Raw genomic sequence first — 19158 nt, 5'->3', positions numbered from 1 at the left:
GTCGCTTTTAGGTGTCCCCGAAGGGGAGGAGAGGACTCTCAAGCCTCGGTTAACAGCGAGGTAGCTGGATTTGGGGAGAGGTGTTCTAAACGTTCCGTTCACCTCAGGGGAATCTTCCCTACCCTGCTCCGGCGGCTGTGGGGCTGGGAGACATCGGGGAGGGCGGCTCTCAGAGCCGGGTTGGAGCCACTTCCCCCGGTCCCGCCTCTTGCCTCCTGACGGTTGCCCTGGAGTCTGATACGCGCAGGTTCCGTATAAAGACCGGACGCGCATCCGCAGAGTCCTTCCCGTGGTTTCCGAGGCTCTATGATTTGACCCATTGCTGTGTCTCCAACCCTTGCCAAAGTGACTGTCAGACTGCTCCCACCACTCCAACTTCCTTGGGTGAACGAGGCCTCGCTTGTGGTTTTCCTCTGGAATGCTCCCGTCTGCTCCCTTCTTATAATCTTACCCTTAAATTTGTTTTGTTTTGTTTACGTACCTGGGGGAAAAGTCGAGTGCTTTGGGAGTTGCTGGCGGTGAGACCTAGAAAAGAAAAAGGGTGGAGGTCTTAACAGCGCAGTGTCCTCATCACTGCCCTGCAACCTAACTAAAGCAACTTGTCCCCCTCGTCCTGAGCGTTCTGTACCCCACCTCACAACAAATAGGAAGGTGACAAATTTAATTTACACTATTAAATTCAGGATTCAGTGAGAGGGAGAAAATAATCCGTAATCTTTTCCTCCAAACTTCATATTACCTCTTACTCTTACCCCTTTGCACTACCTCTAAGGCACTTTGGATTTGTTGGGGGAAAGAAGAAGGAGTAAACAAAGGAGAAGAAGACAGAAGTAGTTTGTGAAGGTTTGAATGACCCGACCCCTAGATCTCCAGTGTCTTAACACGACTTTAGTGCACACATTCTTTTCTCATGAACAAATATCCCACGTTTCGTCATCTCATAGCTGCATGTCTTTTTCAGTGGCATTGAATTTGTCTTAGAAACAAGAGCGGACAGAGTCATTTTTCTTACCTACTGCTTTGCTCATTCAGCAAACTCCTTACACACACACCCCCATTAGTTTCTTGTTCTCCTTTATGTTAAAATTTTATCTTTGAAACCCTTTAATCAATAACTTGAAGGATCTATCTTCCGTCATCTTTCAAGTGGTATCTTGTGTTCAACTCAATCCCTGTTTTTTGGTGGACCACTTCATCCTCCAGCTTTGTCTAGATCTGATTTGATAATCCTCGTGGTTCCTTGATATCCACTGAACTCAGGTCAAGAAAACTTAACCAGGGCCATTTAAACTACAGTATATGGAAGGAAATCCTATTCCTGCAAACCAAACTGCATCTTTTAAAAAAAAATATTAAGGGAAATTTCAAACATATGGAAAAAATGAAGCTCCGTGAACTCAATGCCAGCCCCAACAATTATTAACTCCTGGCCAATCTCGCTGCTCCCATATCACTATCTACATAGCTCCTCTTGTGTTTCTTTGAAGCAAATAGCAGGCATCTGAAAGCTATAAATATATCAGTATGATTTCTAAAAACATAAAGGACTTTAAAAAAGCATAACCACAATATTATTATTACAGCTAAAATATTTAATGTATTTCCTTAATATCATCAAATATCCAGTTTAATTTTCTGCTTGCCTCATAATTTTTTTTTTTTCTCTACTAGGACCCAGTCCACTTCACACGTTGTGATTGGTTGACACGTCTTTCAAGCTTCTCTTACTCTACAAGTTCCACCTCCATATTTTTCCCTTGCAATTTGCTTGTTGAAGGAACCAGTTGTTCAACAACCTGTTGAAGGAACCAGGTTGTTCTGTGAAGTTTCCCATAATCTGAATTTTGCTGATTGTGTCTAAGTGACGTAGTTTAACATGGTTTCCTTACCTTTCGGTAGTAATGCATCCTTTTCCAGATGCTTTCCCTGATTCGGCCTAGCTAGTTTAATTAACGCATCAGCATCTTTATGCATTCGAACATTGCTTTCAACTGGTTATATCCTCATGTTTAAGTTAATCACTCCTTTATGATATCTTTGCTTACCTCACCCCTTTGTTGACATTTTCAAACTCCTTCAAGTGTAGACCTCTCATCTTTTATTTGCATGTGTGTGGATGGTAGTTTAAGGAATAGGTGAGAATGAGATCTTCCAGGAGAGTACAGAGTGAAAAGAGAAGGCAGCCTGCTCTCTTCTGGAAACTCTCATTTGTTGAACTCTGGGAGACTACCCTGTCCTGCTTCTGCTCCTGCCTCTCTCCTCTGCCTTTCAATTGTTGCTGGTCCCCAAGGATTGGTCCTTTTTTTTTTTTTTTCCGCTCCCTTGGAGAGCTTGGAGAGTTTCGCTCCCTTGGAGAGTTTTTTTGTTTCCACTATTCATTTTATGTGAGATAGTTTCAAAATCTGTAATTTCAATCCTTACTCTCTCCTGAGTTTCTGAAATCTATCTTATCTGCGTATTAGAATTTCTACATGAATTTCTTTTCATCTTTGCAAATGCAGCATATCTGAAATATTACTCATCTTTCCCCTCTGGTTTCACCCTTGTGATTTCCAAGGGTGAATGGTATTATCATTTCCCCGTGCTCTCACCCCTTAAGAGATGATCTTTTTTTTTTTTTTTGCGGTACACAGGCCTCTCACTGCTGTGGCCTCTCACGTTGCAGAGCACAGCCTCCGGACGCGCAGGCTCAGCGGCCATGGCTCACGGGCCCAGCCACTCCGTGGCATGTGGGATCTTCCGTAACCGGAGCACGAACCCGTGTCCCCTGCATCGGCAGGCGGACTCTCAGCCACTGCGCCACCAGGGAAGCCCAAGAGATGATCATTTTTTACTCTTTCTCATCTCCATATATCTCATTAAGTTCTGTCATTTGTTCCTTTGTAAAGTCTCATCTCTCTTCCTTCCAGTTCCTTTTTTACCACTAATCATTAGTTCAGCCCTATTATTTTGTTCTTGGATTCTTTCAGACACATTTAATAATATTGAAGGATATGGCATAGTAGCTAAGACTGTAGGCTCTGGGCCATATTATCTGGGCTCAAATTCTGACTCCTCCAATGCCTAGATATGTGACCTGGGCAAGTTATGTAGCCTCTCTTTGATTCTGTTTTCTCATTTTAAAAATGGAGATGATAATTCGACTTCCTTTGTATGTTTTCTGTGAGAATTAAATGAGAAAAAGTATGTTAGCATAGTGTCTATGAAATAATAACTCACTGCATTATAAATATTGTATAGTATTCTTTAGTCTTTATAATATTCTTTATTCTGTTCTTACGAGAAGAATAGCTCTCTGCCTTCCCTTTTATCTCTCTTGGCTCTGTCCATCCTATACATCATTGCCAGAGGAGTTGTCCTAAAACATTAATCAAGTTATTATGCTAAAGCACCTGCAGTGGCCTCTCTTTGCCAGAGTAAATTCATTCTTCTTGGGGCCCTGCATGATCTGGACCCATCCTGCCTTTTCAGCCTCATTTCCCAGGTCCCCTCTACTCAAGCTTCCCATTGTAGTCAGTCTTGTTTCTTCACTGTCCTCAAAGCCACTTGGTTTATTTAACTTTGGATCCCTTCCTTATCTAGATTCCCCTCTTATCTCCTTTCAAATCCTGTGCCTCTTGAAAGCTCATCTCCAGTTTACCCCTCCCACCAAGCCATGCCTGATTACCCTCAGCCATTGGAATTTGACCCTTTTTGAAATTCCTATAGCACTTACCTTTATTTCTCATTTAACTTCTAAAATACCTAGACTGAGACTGTTAATATTCTGTTTAGTTTAATCTTATCTCTTCATCCCAAGCTGCTCATTTCCTTTCCAGTCTTACTTTCTGATACTTCATAATGTGAGCCCTTCACCAGTCTACTTACTAAGCATTCATATATCAGCAGTGATTATTATTATAACTATGATGATGATGTACACTTCTGCCATTGTTCATACAGGGCCTTCTCTGCTCATCTCTCTCTCTTCTTTTTTAGCAGTCACAAAGGCAACGGTTGTAAACGAAACAGCGAGGGTCAGGAATCAGGAGACCAGAGTTCTCTTCCCAGTAATTTGCCAGCATAATTTGGACAGGTTAGTTTCTCTGTGTTTTTCTTCTCACCTGTTAAATGGAGTTACATTAGATATTATGTTAATTGCTTTCATTTCTAAAACGCTTTCATTTTAAATCTATTTAAGGGCCAACTCATGTATGTTACTCCCAATCATTCTTATTTATGTCTTAAGCACTGATACTCATATCTTGCTTTTTATTCTTATTACTTCTCCAAGTGTGTATTTCTTTTCCTCCCAAGAAGATCAAGCTCTTTGAGGGCAGGTATATGTCTCATATTTGCTGTTACTTGCCACCACTATCAAAGCTCTGTGTGTAATGGGATTCAGTGTGGTTGGATTAAATTTTAAATTAAACGTCCTGCCATTAAGTCAGAACATTTAATTACTTCCTTTCACTCAGGAGCAAAACTTCTGTCCTGAAATTCCTAATAATCAGTGAGATGCCCCAGCTGGGAGGGGCAGATGCTATATGAGTTGAGGTGGAATGAAATATGGTGATGTTGTAAATCAGAGTTTCTCAACTTCAGCACTGTTGATATTCTGGGCTAGATAATGTTTTGTTTGGGAGGACTGTTCTGCACATTGTACGATGTGGAGCAGCATCCGTGGCCTCTACACTTCAGATGCAGTAGCATCCCAACAATGACAATCACAAATGTGTCCAGATATCACCAAATGCCAACCGTGGGGGCAAGACCATCCCCAACTGAGAACCACCTCTTACAAATGAAAGTCTTAAACAGGACATGCCAGATGGTGAACGAGGTTTTCTTTACACCATGTTTCTTTGTATCTGCTGTACTTCTTACATATGTTTACATTTTTAGAAATAAAAGAATTAAGAACCGAGTAGAGATTTTTGTGTGCAGAAGGGAAGATATCGGAAAATTTCTGTGCCCACAGTCCAAGGAGAAGTAGCTGAGTAAAGCCAGCATTTAGGTGGCTTCATAGAAAGTAGTTTCAACCTGAGGCTCAGAGAGAAAAGGACCCTGAATTCTCAGAGCCTTAGGAGGTTGTGAGAAGGAATTTTAATTTTGGAATGAAAAAAGAAAGTAAGATACCTAGGAGAATAATTGGCCCAAGGGTTGACCTAGAGTAGGATTGAAAGAAAGAAACAGGGGAACCCTGGGGAGGAAAGAAACCCTTTGATGCCTTAATGTCGCAGTTATCGGAGGTTTTGATATAGCAGTCTATATGTATACAAGACTGCTTTAAGTTGATAGTCTCAATTTCACATGCATTTCCAATGTCCTGCATTTGTGCTCTCCTCTTGATTTCCTGCCTTTACTATATGTTTTCCTTTACTGTTAAGCTTTCCCATCTGTAATTTTCTTGTTTCTAGTTGTGGGCTTTTCTTTTCTGCCTAGAGAAGTTCCTTTAGTGTTTGTTGTAAAGCTGGTCTGGTGGTGCTGAATTGTCTTAGCTTTTGCTTGCCTGTAAAGCTTGTGATTTCTCCATTGAATCTGAACAAGCATATTCTTGGTTGTAGGTTTTATGTTCCTACTATAACCAATTTTTTGAGGATTTTTATCACAAAAGGATGTTATATTTTGTCAAATGCTTTTTCTGCATCTATTGAGATGATCATATAATTTTTATCTTTCATTCTATTAATGTGGTGTATCACATTTATTGATGTGCATTGGTTGAACCATACTTGCATCCCAGCGATAAATCCTATTTGGTCACAATGTATAATCCTTTCAATATGTTGTTGAGTTCAGTTTGCTAATATTTTGTTGAGAATTTCTGCCTCTATATTTATCAGAGATATTGGTCTCTAGTTTTCCTTCCTTGTAGTGTCCTTATCTGGCTTTGGTATCAGGGTAGTGCTGGTCTTGTAAAATGAATTTGGAAATGTTCCTTCCTCCTTAATTTTTGGAAGGCCTTTGAGAAGGATTGGCATTAATTCTTCTTTAAATGTATGGTAGAATTTGCCGGTGAAGCCATCTGGTCCTTCAGTTTTCTGTGTTGGGAGGTTTTTGATTGCTTAATCAGTCTCCTTACTTATTATTGGTCTGTTCAGATTATCTATTTCTTCCTGATTCAGTCTTCATAGGTTTTATGTTTCTAGGAATTGATCCATTTCTTCTAGGTTAACCAACTGATTGGCCTGTAATTGTTCTTAGTAGTCTCATATGATCCTTATTATTTCTGTGTTATCATTTGTAGTGTCTCCTCTTTCATTTCTGATTTTATTATTTGAATCTCTTTTTTTTCTTAGTCCAGCTAATGGTTTGTCAATTTTGTTTATCTTTTCAAAAAAAACAGATCTTAGTTTTGTTTATTTAAAAAAAATTTTGGTTTCTATTGCATTTATTTTCACTCCAATTTTTGTGATTTCTTTGCTTCTGCTAACTTTGGGCTTAGTTAGTTCTTCTTTTTCTAGTTCCTTGAAGTGTAAAGTTAGGTTGTTTATTTGAGATCTTTCTATTTTCTTAATATATGCATTTATCACTATAAATTTGCCTCTTAGAACTGCTTTTGCAGTACCCCATAAATTTTAGTATGTTGTGATTCCATTTTTATTTGCTTCAAGATACTATTTGATTTCTCATCTGATTTCTTTTTTGAGTCATTGCTTGTTCTGGAGTGTGTTGTTTAATTTCCACATGTTTGTAGATTTTCCAGTTTCCTCTTTTACTCTTTATTTCTAGGTTCATACCATTGTGGTCAGAAAAAAATACTTGGTATCATTTCAATCTTTAAAAATTTCCTAAGACTTGTTTTGTGTCCAGATGATCTATCTGGATCATCTATCTGTATGATCTATCTATTGCTGAAAGTAGGGTACTGAAGTTCCCTACTACCATTGTATCATAGTCTATTTCTCTTTTACTCTGCTAGTATTGTCTTAATACATTTATGTACTTCATGAAGTTGGGTTTGTATATATTTATCATCATCATATCTTCTTGGTGAATTGGCCCCTTTATCATTATATATTGACCTTCTTTGTCTCTTGTTACTGTTTTTTGGCTTAAAGCCTAATTTTTGTGATATAAGTATAGCTACCCCTGCTTTCTTTTGGTTTCCTCTTGCATGGATTACCTTTTTTCATCTCTTCACTTTGAGCCTATCTGTGTCCTTAACACATTTTTGACTGGAGACATATTATAGCCACAAGCATTCGTTTCTGCAAAAATCTCCCAGTCAATAATGTGTTAAAACTGAAGTCAGTCTCTTGTAGGCAGCACATGGTTTGGTCTTGTTGTTTTATCCTTCCAGCCACTCTGTGCCTTTTGATTGGTGAATTCAATCCATTTACATTTAGAGTTATTATTGATAGGTAAGGACCTACTAATGCCATCTTATTAATTGTTTTCTGGTTTTTTTGTATATATATTGTTTCTTTTTCCTGTTGTTTCTGCCTACCTTTGTAAATTGGTGTTTTCCATGGTGGTTTGCTGTTTCCCCTTTCTTTATCTTTTGTGCCTCTACTCAAGGGTTTTGTTTTGTGGTTACCATGAGTCTTCCCCCCGCCCCCCAGTTTTATTGAGAAATAATTAACATACATCACTATATAAGTTTAAGGTGTATATCATGATGGTTTGGCTTACATATATTGTGAAATGATCATCATAATAGGTTTAGTTAACATCCTTTATCTCATAGAGATACAATAAAAAGAAAAAAAAGTCTCCTTGTGATGAGAGCTCTTAGCAACTTTCTTATAACTGGAAGTTTGTACATTTTGACTATCTTTTTCCAATTTCCCCTCCACCATGAGTGTTATATAAGACATCTCATAGGCAAAACAATCTAGTTCAACCTGATAGCAACTTAATTTTGATTGTCTACAAAACTTCACTCTTTTACTTCATCTTTTTTATATCTTGAGGTCATTATTTAACTCTTTTTATATTGTGTATTTATTAACAAATTATAGTAGCTAAATTATATTTAATGCTTTTTCCTTTGACCTTTGTAGTATAGTTAAGTGGTTAACAAACCATGCTATTAGAGTTTTCTAAGTTTGACTGTATATTTACCTGTACCAGTGTGTTATATATTTCATATGTCTTCATGTCATTAATTAACATCTTTTTATTTCACCTTGTATAACTCCTTTCAGCTTTTCTTGCAAGGCAGGTCTAGTGGTGATGAATTCCCTCAGCTTTTGTTTGTCTAGGAAAGCTGTAAGATTTTTATGTTCTGTATACAAGTTCTACTTAGGATATCAGTATTGCAAATATCTTCTCCAAGTCATTAACTTGTCTTTTCACTCTCTTACTGATACATTTTGATGAACTGCCATTGTTAATTTCAATGAAGTCTAACTTATCAATGTTTAAAAATGGTTTTGCTGTTCAGATGATGTTTAAGTAACCTTTTGCCTATTCCAAAGTTACAACTACATGCTGTGCTTTCTTCTAGAAGTTTTATTGTTATACTTTTCACTTTAAACCTACAATCCAGTTTGAATTTGTTTTTTGTGTATGTTGTGAGGTAGAGGTAATGTGTAGAAAAATTTAACTAAGTAGAGAACCCAGAATTAGTGTTAAGTGCTAATGGAAATTCAGCATATTATGAAAGAGGCATCTCAAATTAGTTGAGAAAAATGTTAACTTTAAAATAAATATTTCTGGTACCCTGAGATAACCATAATTCAAAAAGATACATGTACCACAATGTTCATTGCAGCACTATTTACAATAGCCAGGATATGGAAACAACCTAAATGTCCATTGACAGATGAATGGATAAAGAAGATGTGGCACATATATAGAATAGAATATTACTCAGCCATAAAAAGGAATGAAATTGAGTTAGTTGTAGTAAGGTAGATGGACCTAGAGTCAGTGATAAAGAGTGAAGTAAGTCAGAAAGAGAAAAACAAATACCATATGCTAACGCATATATATATATATATATATATAATCTAGGAAAATGGTACTGATGAACCTAGTGGTAGGGCAGGAATAAAGATGTAGATGTAGAGAACAGACTTGAGGACACAGTGGGGGAAGGGGAGGCTGGGATGTAGTGAGAGAGTAGCATTGACATATATACACTACCAAATGTAAAATAGATAGCTAGTGGGAAGCTGCTGCGTAGCACAGGGAGATCAGCTTGGTGCTTTGTGATGACCTGGGGTGGGGGGGAGGCTCAAGAGAGAGAGGATATGGGGATATATGTATGCATATAGCTGATTCATGTTGTTCAGCAGAAACTAACAGAACATTGTAAAGCAATTTTACTCCAGTAAAGATATATTAAAAAATAGATAAAAGATAAATGTTGTTGGACTAATTGGCTAGTCATGTGGAAATAGATTAAATTGGATCACTTTCTTACAAGGGTAAATTCCAAATGGAGAATCAAAAGTTAATTTAAATCAATGAAAGTATTAGAAGGAAACATGGATGAATTATTATCTACCTGGAGCATAAAAAGTGGCTGAATTCCATTAGTTATCAGTAAAGTGTAAGATAAATTTTACGATGAGTAGGCTAGTTAAAATTTAAATGACTGATAGGACTTCCCTGGCGGTCCAGCAGTTAGGACTCTGAGCTTCCACTTCAGGGGGTGAGGGTTCGATCCCTGGTCAGGGAACTAAGATCCCACATGCTGCAAGGTGCAGCCAAAAAGTAAAAAAACAAAACAATAAATGACTGATAATAATTGGTGATGGGAATTATGTAGAGTAACTGGAATTCTCATACAGTACTGGTAGGACTATATATTGGTACCACCACTTTGGTAAACCCTTTGGCAATTTCTTTTAAAATTATGCATATGCCTACCCTATGACTCATACATGTTACTTTTAATTACCTACCAAAGATAAATGAGTGTGTATGTCCATCAAAACTCTTATATGAAAATGTTCATAGCAGCTTTATTCACAATAGCCCAAAGCTGGAAACAACTCAATGTCCATCAATAAGAGAATTGATCTAATAAATTGTACGGTATGTATACAATGGGGAAAAAAAGAATAAACTTTTGATATAAGTGAAACATGCATGAATCTTAAAAATATTATGGTGAGTGATAGAGACCAGACTCAAGATAGTACTTTCTGTATAATTTATTTTATAATAAGTTCAAGAACAGGCTGGGACTTCCCTGGTGGCACAGTGGTTAAGAATCCGCCTGCCAATGCAGGGGACATGGGTTCTAACCCTGGTCCAGGAAGATCCCACATGCCGTGGGGCAACTAAGCTCGTGTGCCACAACTACTGAGCCTGCGCTCTAGAGTCTGTGAGCCACAACTACTGAAGCCGTGCTCCTAGAGCCCATGCTCTGCAACAAGAGAAGCCACCGCAATGAGAATCCCACGCACCGCACCAAAGAGTAGCCCGCGCTCGCTGCAACTAGAGAAAAGCCCACGCGCAGCAATGAAGACCCAACGCAGCCAAAAAAAAAGAACAGGTAAAATAAAATTAGTTCTATGGTGATAGAAGTTAGAATAATACTTTTGGGAGTGGATTGTTACCTGAAGAAACTTACTAAGGTGATAAAAATATTCTATGTTTTAAATGAGATGGTGGTTATATAGGTTTATACATTTTTCAAATCACATCAAACTGTATATTTAAAATATGTGCATTTTATTATATATGAATTATACTTCAATTAAGATTATTATTCAACTCATAATGAGTAACAGATCTTGTTAACAATAATCAATAGGGCTAAAATCTGTTAGATGAAAGATTGAAGGGAAACTTTAGATGGTATAGATAAGTCTGAGAACAAGCAAATTTATGTGATCAATCCTGACATCATTAAAACTAGGAAAACATGTGCTTTCAGATATTTCCAAGGGTTGGGCCAGATTACCCTTTCTAAACTTCCAGGCCTATTTCATACTTGATATAATAAAGTATTGATTTTGAATTTTGAAGTAAGATTAGCTATTCAGTTTTAGAAGAATCCCATCAAAAAAAATTTTTTTTAGTTAATATATTTGAATAGTGAAGGGTTCCATAATAAGAAATGTCCTTTTCATAATCTCTTTGAGAAAAACACATGGTATGTTGGCACTGGAGTGAAAGTTCTATGTCTGGTAGGGAGTAGAGGTTACCATTCCCAGTACACTCAACAAAATAGGTAAAAAACCAGAAAAGTCACGCTAAACAGATGGACAAGAAAAATTCCATCAACTTTACTGGCTGTTCAATTAAACACAATAAAGTTTAATTGGCCAGCTAAAGGCAATAGAGATGAATAAAACAAGGCACATGTTCTAGCTGTGATTTATAACATACTAGGGCAAATTAGACAAACAGAGAAATGATTCATTTTTGTGAAAGAGTGTCAAAAAAAAAAAAGTACCCATAAAGTGACTTGGGTATTCAAAAGAGGGAGAATTTGTATAGTCATTGTGTTCATTGCCGGAGAGGTCAGAGTAGAGGTGGGTGGCAAAAGAGGAAAGGAATTGAGAAGACTAGAAGAGGAATAGGAAGAAATGAGAGTTGTAATATATCTTGAATGTACATCTTGACAGGCCTAGAAGTGGCTATGTGTGAACTGTGAATGTCACAGAGCCAGGAAATTCTTTATTTGCTGTTTCTTACATTGTATATGGAGACACCATGTAAATGCTAAGAAAATCATGACTGAGTGTGAGATGGACACTGTCCACGGGGGAAAATAACTTTTTGCCAATAGAGGAAAATCTTGAGTGTCCACCATCTGTTTTGTTGCTATTTCTGCTTAATTATAGCCATAATAAGAATTTCTAGTCCACCTCCACTATCTAAGATAATCACAAGGATCTAGATGGTCTTGTTTTAAAGTTTTCTACTGGACCTCTTGGGGGAGACCTCTTGAAGTACAGAAATGCCAGACCCTGTAATGGGAGAAATCTGTTGTTCAGAATCATTATCCTCCAACTGAGGTAGGAACCAAGCTTGAGGCACCAGGAAGGATAACACTGAATTACAGAGAGAGCTGGGATCCTTTCAGGACAGACAGGGCAGAAAAGCAAGGGCAGGCAGACTGTGAAGGCAGAGAAGCATCAATAACATTTTAAAGGGACAACTTTGGAGAAAAAATATTTTAGATTTTTGAAGTTACAATAATTGTAGTTGCAGCATGTATGAACATAAGTTCATCGTTGAGATCGTATGTCAATTCTCTGCAGAATCTCTGACACACCATATATGATAACTGGAGGACGTTATCTGTAATAAGAAGAAATCATAGAAAATAAGCCAGTGATCTAAGTTCTTTAAAGACAAGTCAAACCTGGCACTAGTCCTGTCAGTAAAAATTTATTTAGGCATCCGAGGTAGGTTTGGGGTTGGCTTCCCATCTTGTACTCCCAAGGGGACTCAGGCAGGGAGATGAAGAAATCACAGGTCCCCTGCAGGGGTTATTTGCCTAAGTTCCCTGGCAACCCTCAACTCTTTGTACAGATGCTTCTTCCTCGTGTCTCATTTCCCCAGGTCCTCTTCTGTCAGCATGCACAGGGACCCATGCCCAGGGGTATACGGCACTTTGGTTCTTCTCTTGAGTTGGCCTTAGTCTGAGATAGGAAATTGGTGGAGTACTCTCCTAAGAATTTTCTAGGAATCTCACAGCACCTCCTCTAACTTACCCTGGAAGATCTTTAAGATCACGCATGTCTCATGCTTCTCAGCAGCACAGACACCGATGCCTCTTCTACAGCGATCTGTCTGTGTGCGAAGGGGCATGTTATGCATCTCAGGGGTGTCATTGCTGGAGAGCACAGAGCTGATGTGAGGCCAGGGGAGGCAGGGACTTAGAAGAAGCTAGACCTATCCAGGCCTGAGGTGTGGGGTGTGGTGCGCGGATAGGTGAAGAGCTGGTGGCTGGGATCCGGGAGTAAGCAGCTGGATCTCTCACCAACTCCACATCCCGGAGAAATGCCTCTGTGAGAGTTAAAGGTTTCTGGTCCCGACTTCAGCCCTTTTAACCTGGTGACTTTGAGCAAAGATTTAGCCTCTGGCTAAATGGCTTTCCGGCTTAAAAATGGTTCTGTTAATGCTGGCCTGGCTTACTTGGCAGCACTGTAGGTAGACAAGAGTGTGATAATGAGGCTGAGAGCTTTAAACTTTTACCTGTGCTAGCATTACTACGATGGGATTTCTGAGATTGGCGGCTTACGTATTGTTAGGTGATATACTCTGTTTTTAACTTGGAACTGAATCTACGTGAAGGCCTCATGAATTATATCATAGTCAGTGCCACTTTTTGTGGTACTGTGGGGTGAGCTGGTCAAAATACAGGTTTAATTTTAAAAAAAACAAAAAAACACCTCTCCTGGGTGCACCTAAGTGAGAAAGTAACATTTATCGAGCATCTCATATGGGCCATGTTCTCTTACTTTGTATCTGATTTAATCCTCACAAAAGCCTTGTAAGTAGGGATTTCCCCATTTCTCAGGTGAGCAACTAGATGTACAGAGAATTTAAGACAGTGACTGAAACATTTTTTAATCTGTCTGATTCCAGTGCATCCAGTATTTTCTTTCCTGCAATCACTTGTTGTAATATAAAAATCCCTGATAAGGGCATCAAAAACCCTTGATAGCACTAAAACCAGCTACAAAATTATTTATTGTAGGCTCAGCAGATGGGATACAGATTTATAAATGGAAAGGATGTCCTGAGGAAAATCTCACTAGGAATTTTGATTATGGGGAATGGTAGGGACAGAGTGGGGAGCACTATGATGGGGCAGCCACAGCGGCTTGAGCCCTTGGCGGGGAATGGCAGAATGTTGAAAAGGGCAGACAAGTTGGCATGGAGGCCCAGGGAGCATTCTGAAGGCTGGCTTCCCCTCCCGTATAAACGTGGTCAAGACTCAGCCCCGCATGGACGCCAACTACACATATGGAGTTCCATGGGGCTTCCTAGATCCTGTCTCTGGAGCCCACTCAAGTCTGTGACTCACCCGCAATGCAGCAGAAGACGGATGAGAGCAACAAGAAGTGTTTGTCCATCCTGACAGAGAAGTCTGTTATACAGGAAGAAAAGAAGCCAGGGTCTGCAAGCACAGGTCTTTAGGCCACAAGAAGAAACCTTCCTCTTCATCATAGGGCAGGGATTATTCATGCCTAAGGGGAACCAATCACACAAGGTTTCCTCTGGGAGCTCAAGTTCATGCTCTCTCCACCCCACAGCAGAGAATGATAATTAATAAATGTTGGAGCTTACATGAAGTTAACTTTGTTTTTTATATACTGTTCATCATAGTAATTATTATTAATGCAGTTATGATATTATCATTCTTTTTTTTCTTTTGTTTTTCTTCTTTGATATTATCATTCTTATCCCAGTTTCACAGAGGAGGAAACAGACTTGGTGAGATCCAGCATCTTACCCAAGATCACATATCTAGTGACTTATAGCACCAGTACTCAGAGCAAGACTTTCTAGTTCCAGAAGCCATACTTTTAACCATCTTGATTGAATGCCTCTTGGAGATTTATTCATACATTCAACTAATAGTTATTGAGAGCTTTTATGGACCAGGCACAGTTTCATGTGTAAGAGCAGAGCAACGAATAAGTCAAAAAAAAGCTCACCTAGCTCCACACTTCATGGATGAGAAAACGAAGACTGAAAGAGATGAAAAGGTGCATAATCTATGACCAAGCTGGGCCTTCCACCTAGAATTTCTGATTCTCAGCCCAGAACTCTTTCACTTTACTAGAAATCTGTTCTCCAAGGCCAGGGACTGTTTACTTTGTAGGGCTGTGAAATCATCTCTAGAATTATCACATGGCTTGATCTTTAGGAAATTTATATTGTGAATCTGGCCAGTTTTGCCCATGCTTTAGGTATCTGTCTCTACAAAAGTCAACTCAGGTAGGGTTCACCGTGGGTAAACCACTGGAAAATTATGACCAGTTCTGGCACTGTCAGTCTCTGAAACCCATCAGTGAGCTTATGGTACTTTGGCTAGAGGCAATAGGAATCTTCTCTCATGAATTCATTTTAACGACATGTTCTTTAGTTGTAGGAACAATATGTTCATCAAAATATCTCAAGTATGACATTTTTAAATATCAGATAAAGATCGGGTGAAATAAAGTCTTAGTTCAAATGCCACAAAATTTATAGTGTTCCTTTTCTATGACCAGAGTGTGGAGCCCATCTCTGCCTAAGAAGAGAGGCCTTAAACATGAGGGAATTTGTTCCTTTGAAAAGAATTGATTCTAGAATGGCAATCAAGATTGTGAAGTCTTTGAATCTCATTTTCTATTCTTCCATCTTTCAGGAGAAGATGTTGGAAACTAGATAGCATTTTCCAGGACTTTCCAAAGGCTTATCAAGAAGGCATACTTCTGAGCCTTTATTTGTCACCTGTTTTCTCTTCTCTCTCTTTAAAGCGAGTGAGTCTAGAATCATAGCAAAGGAAGAAAAAATTCTAGGTTAAACCACAGAGGGTTTGCCCAGTTTCTATTCTTCTTCCTGCAAGGTGCCCCTTGGCAGGTATTTTCTGGAAGGCCCATTGAGTTCTGAATCTCTTTTCTACGGGATTATTTTCAGTTAGGATTGTAGAATTTTGCAACTCCACCCAAGCAAGAGGTTCTCTGATCTACTTCTCATCCTACCACAGTATCTCATCCATCAGATTTTCTCTTGTAAACAATGTCTCGTGGTATGTGTGAACCTTCTAAAGTAGAATGTGTATTTGTGGATGTGAATCTGGAACTCAAAGTAGAGGTCTGAGGTAGAGATATAAAACTGAGCATCATCAGCTCATGGATGACCTCACGCTTGAGCTATGAGAATGGGACCCAGTTCTCACCCAGTCTCAGTGAATCAGAGCTCAGCTAGTTCCCAGCTGCTAACCCACCCAAAGCAAATGAAACAGTTTGTTCTAAAGCTGACTATGTCTTCAAAGTTCATTCTAGAAGACAATGTAATTAATCTTTCCATCTTTTCCAATACCCAAGGCCAAACGTAAGCCTTGCTGCAACTTAACACCTGACAGGATGCTCCCAACATCATCCTCACAGCCAGGCTCTTGGCCCTTGGATGCCAAAACCACAGTTACAGCCTCCACCTCATTGCCTCTCGCAGTCAGATGCCCTTTCCTGCGTGTGGCTCGTTTTGACTTCAGTTTCTGACACCTACCCTAGCAAAAGGGCCCAGGCTTCTCCTGAAATCTTAAGCACTGCGCAGGGAGTTAGTGCTTGATAGTTTCCAGGACCTTAACAAATATGAGCTTTCTCTCTTCACAGACTTTAAAATACTACTAATACCAATCTTATGATGAAAATTACTCTGAACGTCAGTAACTCACCCAGAGTCACAACGTTGGCAAGCAGCAGAGCCAGGATCGGAACCCATGTGTGTACCAAGCTTAAGTTCGGGATAAAGGGAGATGTCCTTTCTAGAATTCAGTATTGGTACAGAGGAGTGGGTACTTTAGTGTCTTTTCCAGCCCTGGGAAAAATGACTCTTTTCATTGATGTCTTGCAATTGCACAATAGTGAGCAAGAGATCCCATTTTATGTGCTTGGGACAAAGTAATCTCAGCAACAAGTACAGTGCACTGTCCCCTTGAGCCCCTCTCTTTACCCATATGCCATCACCTCCAACAAGGTGCATCTCTCTGAGTTTCTTGCTCACCCATGTCTCTAGAACCACATGACCAGCTGTCATCCCAGTGTGTCAGGTTGCCTGACATCTCTGTATTTTGACATTTGCTGTTCCTTGGGGCGCCTGTCCCTATTCACTTCTTCTAACTAACACATCACTAGCCTTCAAAGTCCGGCTCAACTATCCCTTCTTCAGGGAAGCCTTCCCTGGTCAGGCAGTCAACTTTGAATGTCTCTCATTTAGACCCCCATAGCCAACTGTGCTTGATGTACTTGTGGTCTCCTTAACTAGACTCAAGTCTTTGTGAGGCCACAGATTAGTGGCCTGGTTCACTTGGTGACGTCTCTTTTTGTGATGTTGGCATTTGGTATGTGTGTAGAAAATATTTGCTTTAAAAAATCCATGAATTAGTTAATAACTAATTCTGCTGAAACGTCCCTTTCCTACACCACAGAAGGGACACTCAGTGTTTCCCCCACATTCAGACTATACCTGGAATCCTGAACTTAGTTCCTGGTGCTTCAGTCTAAGTGAGACAAAGACAAATCTGATATTATTCTGAGATTAGTGAAGAGAGCTAAAAGGAACTAAGGTGTCCAAATCCTGTCTTGAAATATCTGAAAGGTTAAAATGTGGGGAAAAAATTTGACTTACAGAGCACAAAGCTTAGCTATACAATTATGAATAAAGAATGTATATATATATATATGTGTGTATATGTGTGTGTGTGTGTGTGTGTGTGTATATATATATATATATATTCATCATTGAGGAGAATTTTTAAATAGATGCCTTAGGGGCATTGAGACTCCAGTTGGTGGTTTGGTTGGTTCTGGGAACATTGAGGTACTGTTCGTCACTGAAATTTTATGATTTAGCTGAATAGCCCAAGGGCAGAACACTGGGGGAGATCAACCAGTACCTTCCACAGGCAACTGCACAGGACCAAAGTCCCAGGATGTTTGTTCTCTTTCTGCTGTGCATAGTCTTTCTGGTCTGCATGAGTAAGGGTAAGTCCTGGAGACAGAGGAAGGGTTGGTTGTTGATTAAGAGATGGGAAGATGCTGGGGGAGGAGAAATTTCCAGAATTGGCTCTTGGGGCTTTGGCCGATGCATGTGTGATTATGACAGGGAAACTTCTTCTTTCCACAGGTGAATTTCGTGAACATCTGATAGGTATGACCACAGCTAGTCTAAAGTCTTTGGTAAAAAGGTTATTGGTGACATTTTTGGAGTAAACCTTCCCCTCCATCTTTTAAGAAAGCTGTTATCCATTCCTACTATAGAATCCTAGGAGTTTGATCTTCTCCCAGACCAATTTAGTCCATTTCGTGGAGTAAGGAAGCTAAAGTCCCCGTCTTTGCTTCCTCTTCCCCATTACTGGACAAAATCATTAGGCTAGATAAGGGGTTCATTACTTGGGGACCATAGATAAATTTTACAGGAACTCCAACCTTTTGAGATTATATACAATATTTGATTTATGTCTGTATAAGTTAGCTTTCACAAGATTATCAAAGGGATCAGGGTCCCTAGAAAAGTTGGGAACCACTAGTCAATAGCAAGTTCCTGTTGGGAAGCCCCCAGGCCTGGAGAACCTTCTCCATACTGCATCCTTTAAGCACCTCTTTCTGTGTCTGGCAGAGCCTTCGACGATGTGTTATAAATATAAAAAATATCATCTTGGGATATGCTATGAAGGCATGAGGTCCTGCACCCTGAAGTACCACCAGACTTGTGCTGTTGAAAACATTTACTTACTTACCAGAAAAGGTAGTGTTGGGTATAAAGTGACCGAGAAACAACCACCTTTTCCCCTTAGAGACAGTTACCTGCTTTTGTCCATGGAATACATGGGTGAGTAGGATGGGTGAGGATGGGGTGGTCCTGCAGAGGGTAGGGCAAAGATGGACTTTTCCTTAAGACAGCGTTGAGGAAAGGAAAGGTGAGTGTTCCTTATAAGTTAGGAAATAAAATCCACTCTCTGGGTCAGTAATTGATAGACTCTGTCTTTTAGCTCATTTGGGTCTAGAGAAAGATCAGTGAGTCTCTGAAAAGAGGTTATTCCTAGGAATATGGTAGGAGGAAACAGAGTCATTACAGTTATATTCCCTTTCTTTCACCTCCTCAGGGCGGAGTATGTATTTTTATTCAAAACTGTCGTGTATGACCAACTGTGAGGACATCAACTTCTTAGGTTTGAAAAGAGGACAGAGCTCATCTGTTGCAAACATAAAAACTATTGCAACCTCCCTGAGGGAGTCTAGTTCTGCATCTCTCCTGGATTTTTGATTATTCTTCAACTCACCATCCCCCTTATCTTTTCCCCCAAACCTGTATTTTGCTCTCCACTTCTAACCAATGGTAGAGAGTGAGAAAGCCAGCTGGTAGTGAAGAGTAGCCATCATAAGGAGGCTACTAGGAGATAACTGATTCTCATTAATGATGGAGCACTAGACGGAATTTTTGCAAATCCCCGCGCATAGCGTTTTGGTTTTCTTACGATGGTGCTGCCATGAATAGTGTTGGGTTTTAAATTGGTTATTTATTATCTCCTATATGGAAATGCAA

The 19158-nt window shown here is 39.4% G+C and overlaps 1 protein-coding gene and 1 pseudogene across 1 annotated transcript; one reads left to right on the top strand and one right to left on the bottom strand.

Moving 5' to 3' along the window:
* Window positions 1–753: 753 nt before the first annotated feature.
* On the top strand, window positions 754–18854 carry PATE2 (prostate and testis expressed 2). Its single transcript, XM_060158008.1, is given in 6 exon segments — window positions 754–843; window positions 3979–4075; window positions 17740–17763; window positions 18232–18360; window positions 18719–18787; window positions 18790–18854. Coding segments are annotated over 3 exon segments (252 nt in total). The 5' UTR covers window positions 754–843; window positions 3979–4075; window positions 17740–17763; window positions 18232–18242.
* On the bottom strand, window positions 12078–13976 carry LOC132526562 (prostate and testis expressed protein 3-like; annotated as a pseudogene).
* Window positions 18855–19158: the final 304 nt, after the last annotated feature.

Source organism: Lagenorhynchus albirostris, chromosome 9, assembly GCF_949774975.1.
Source record: "Lagenorhynchus albirostris chromosome 9, mLagAlb1.1, whole genome shotgun sequence".
NCBI classification, from domain to species: domain Eukaryota; kingdom Metazoa; phylum Chordata; class Mammalia; order Artiodactyla; family Delphinidae; genus Lagenorhynchus; species Lagenorhynchus albirostris.
The sequence above is the reverse complement of the archived record's forward strand: the minus strand, read 5'-3'. Positions and strand labels throughout refer to the sequence as shown.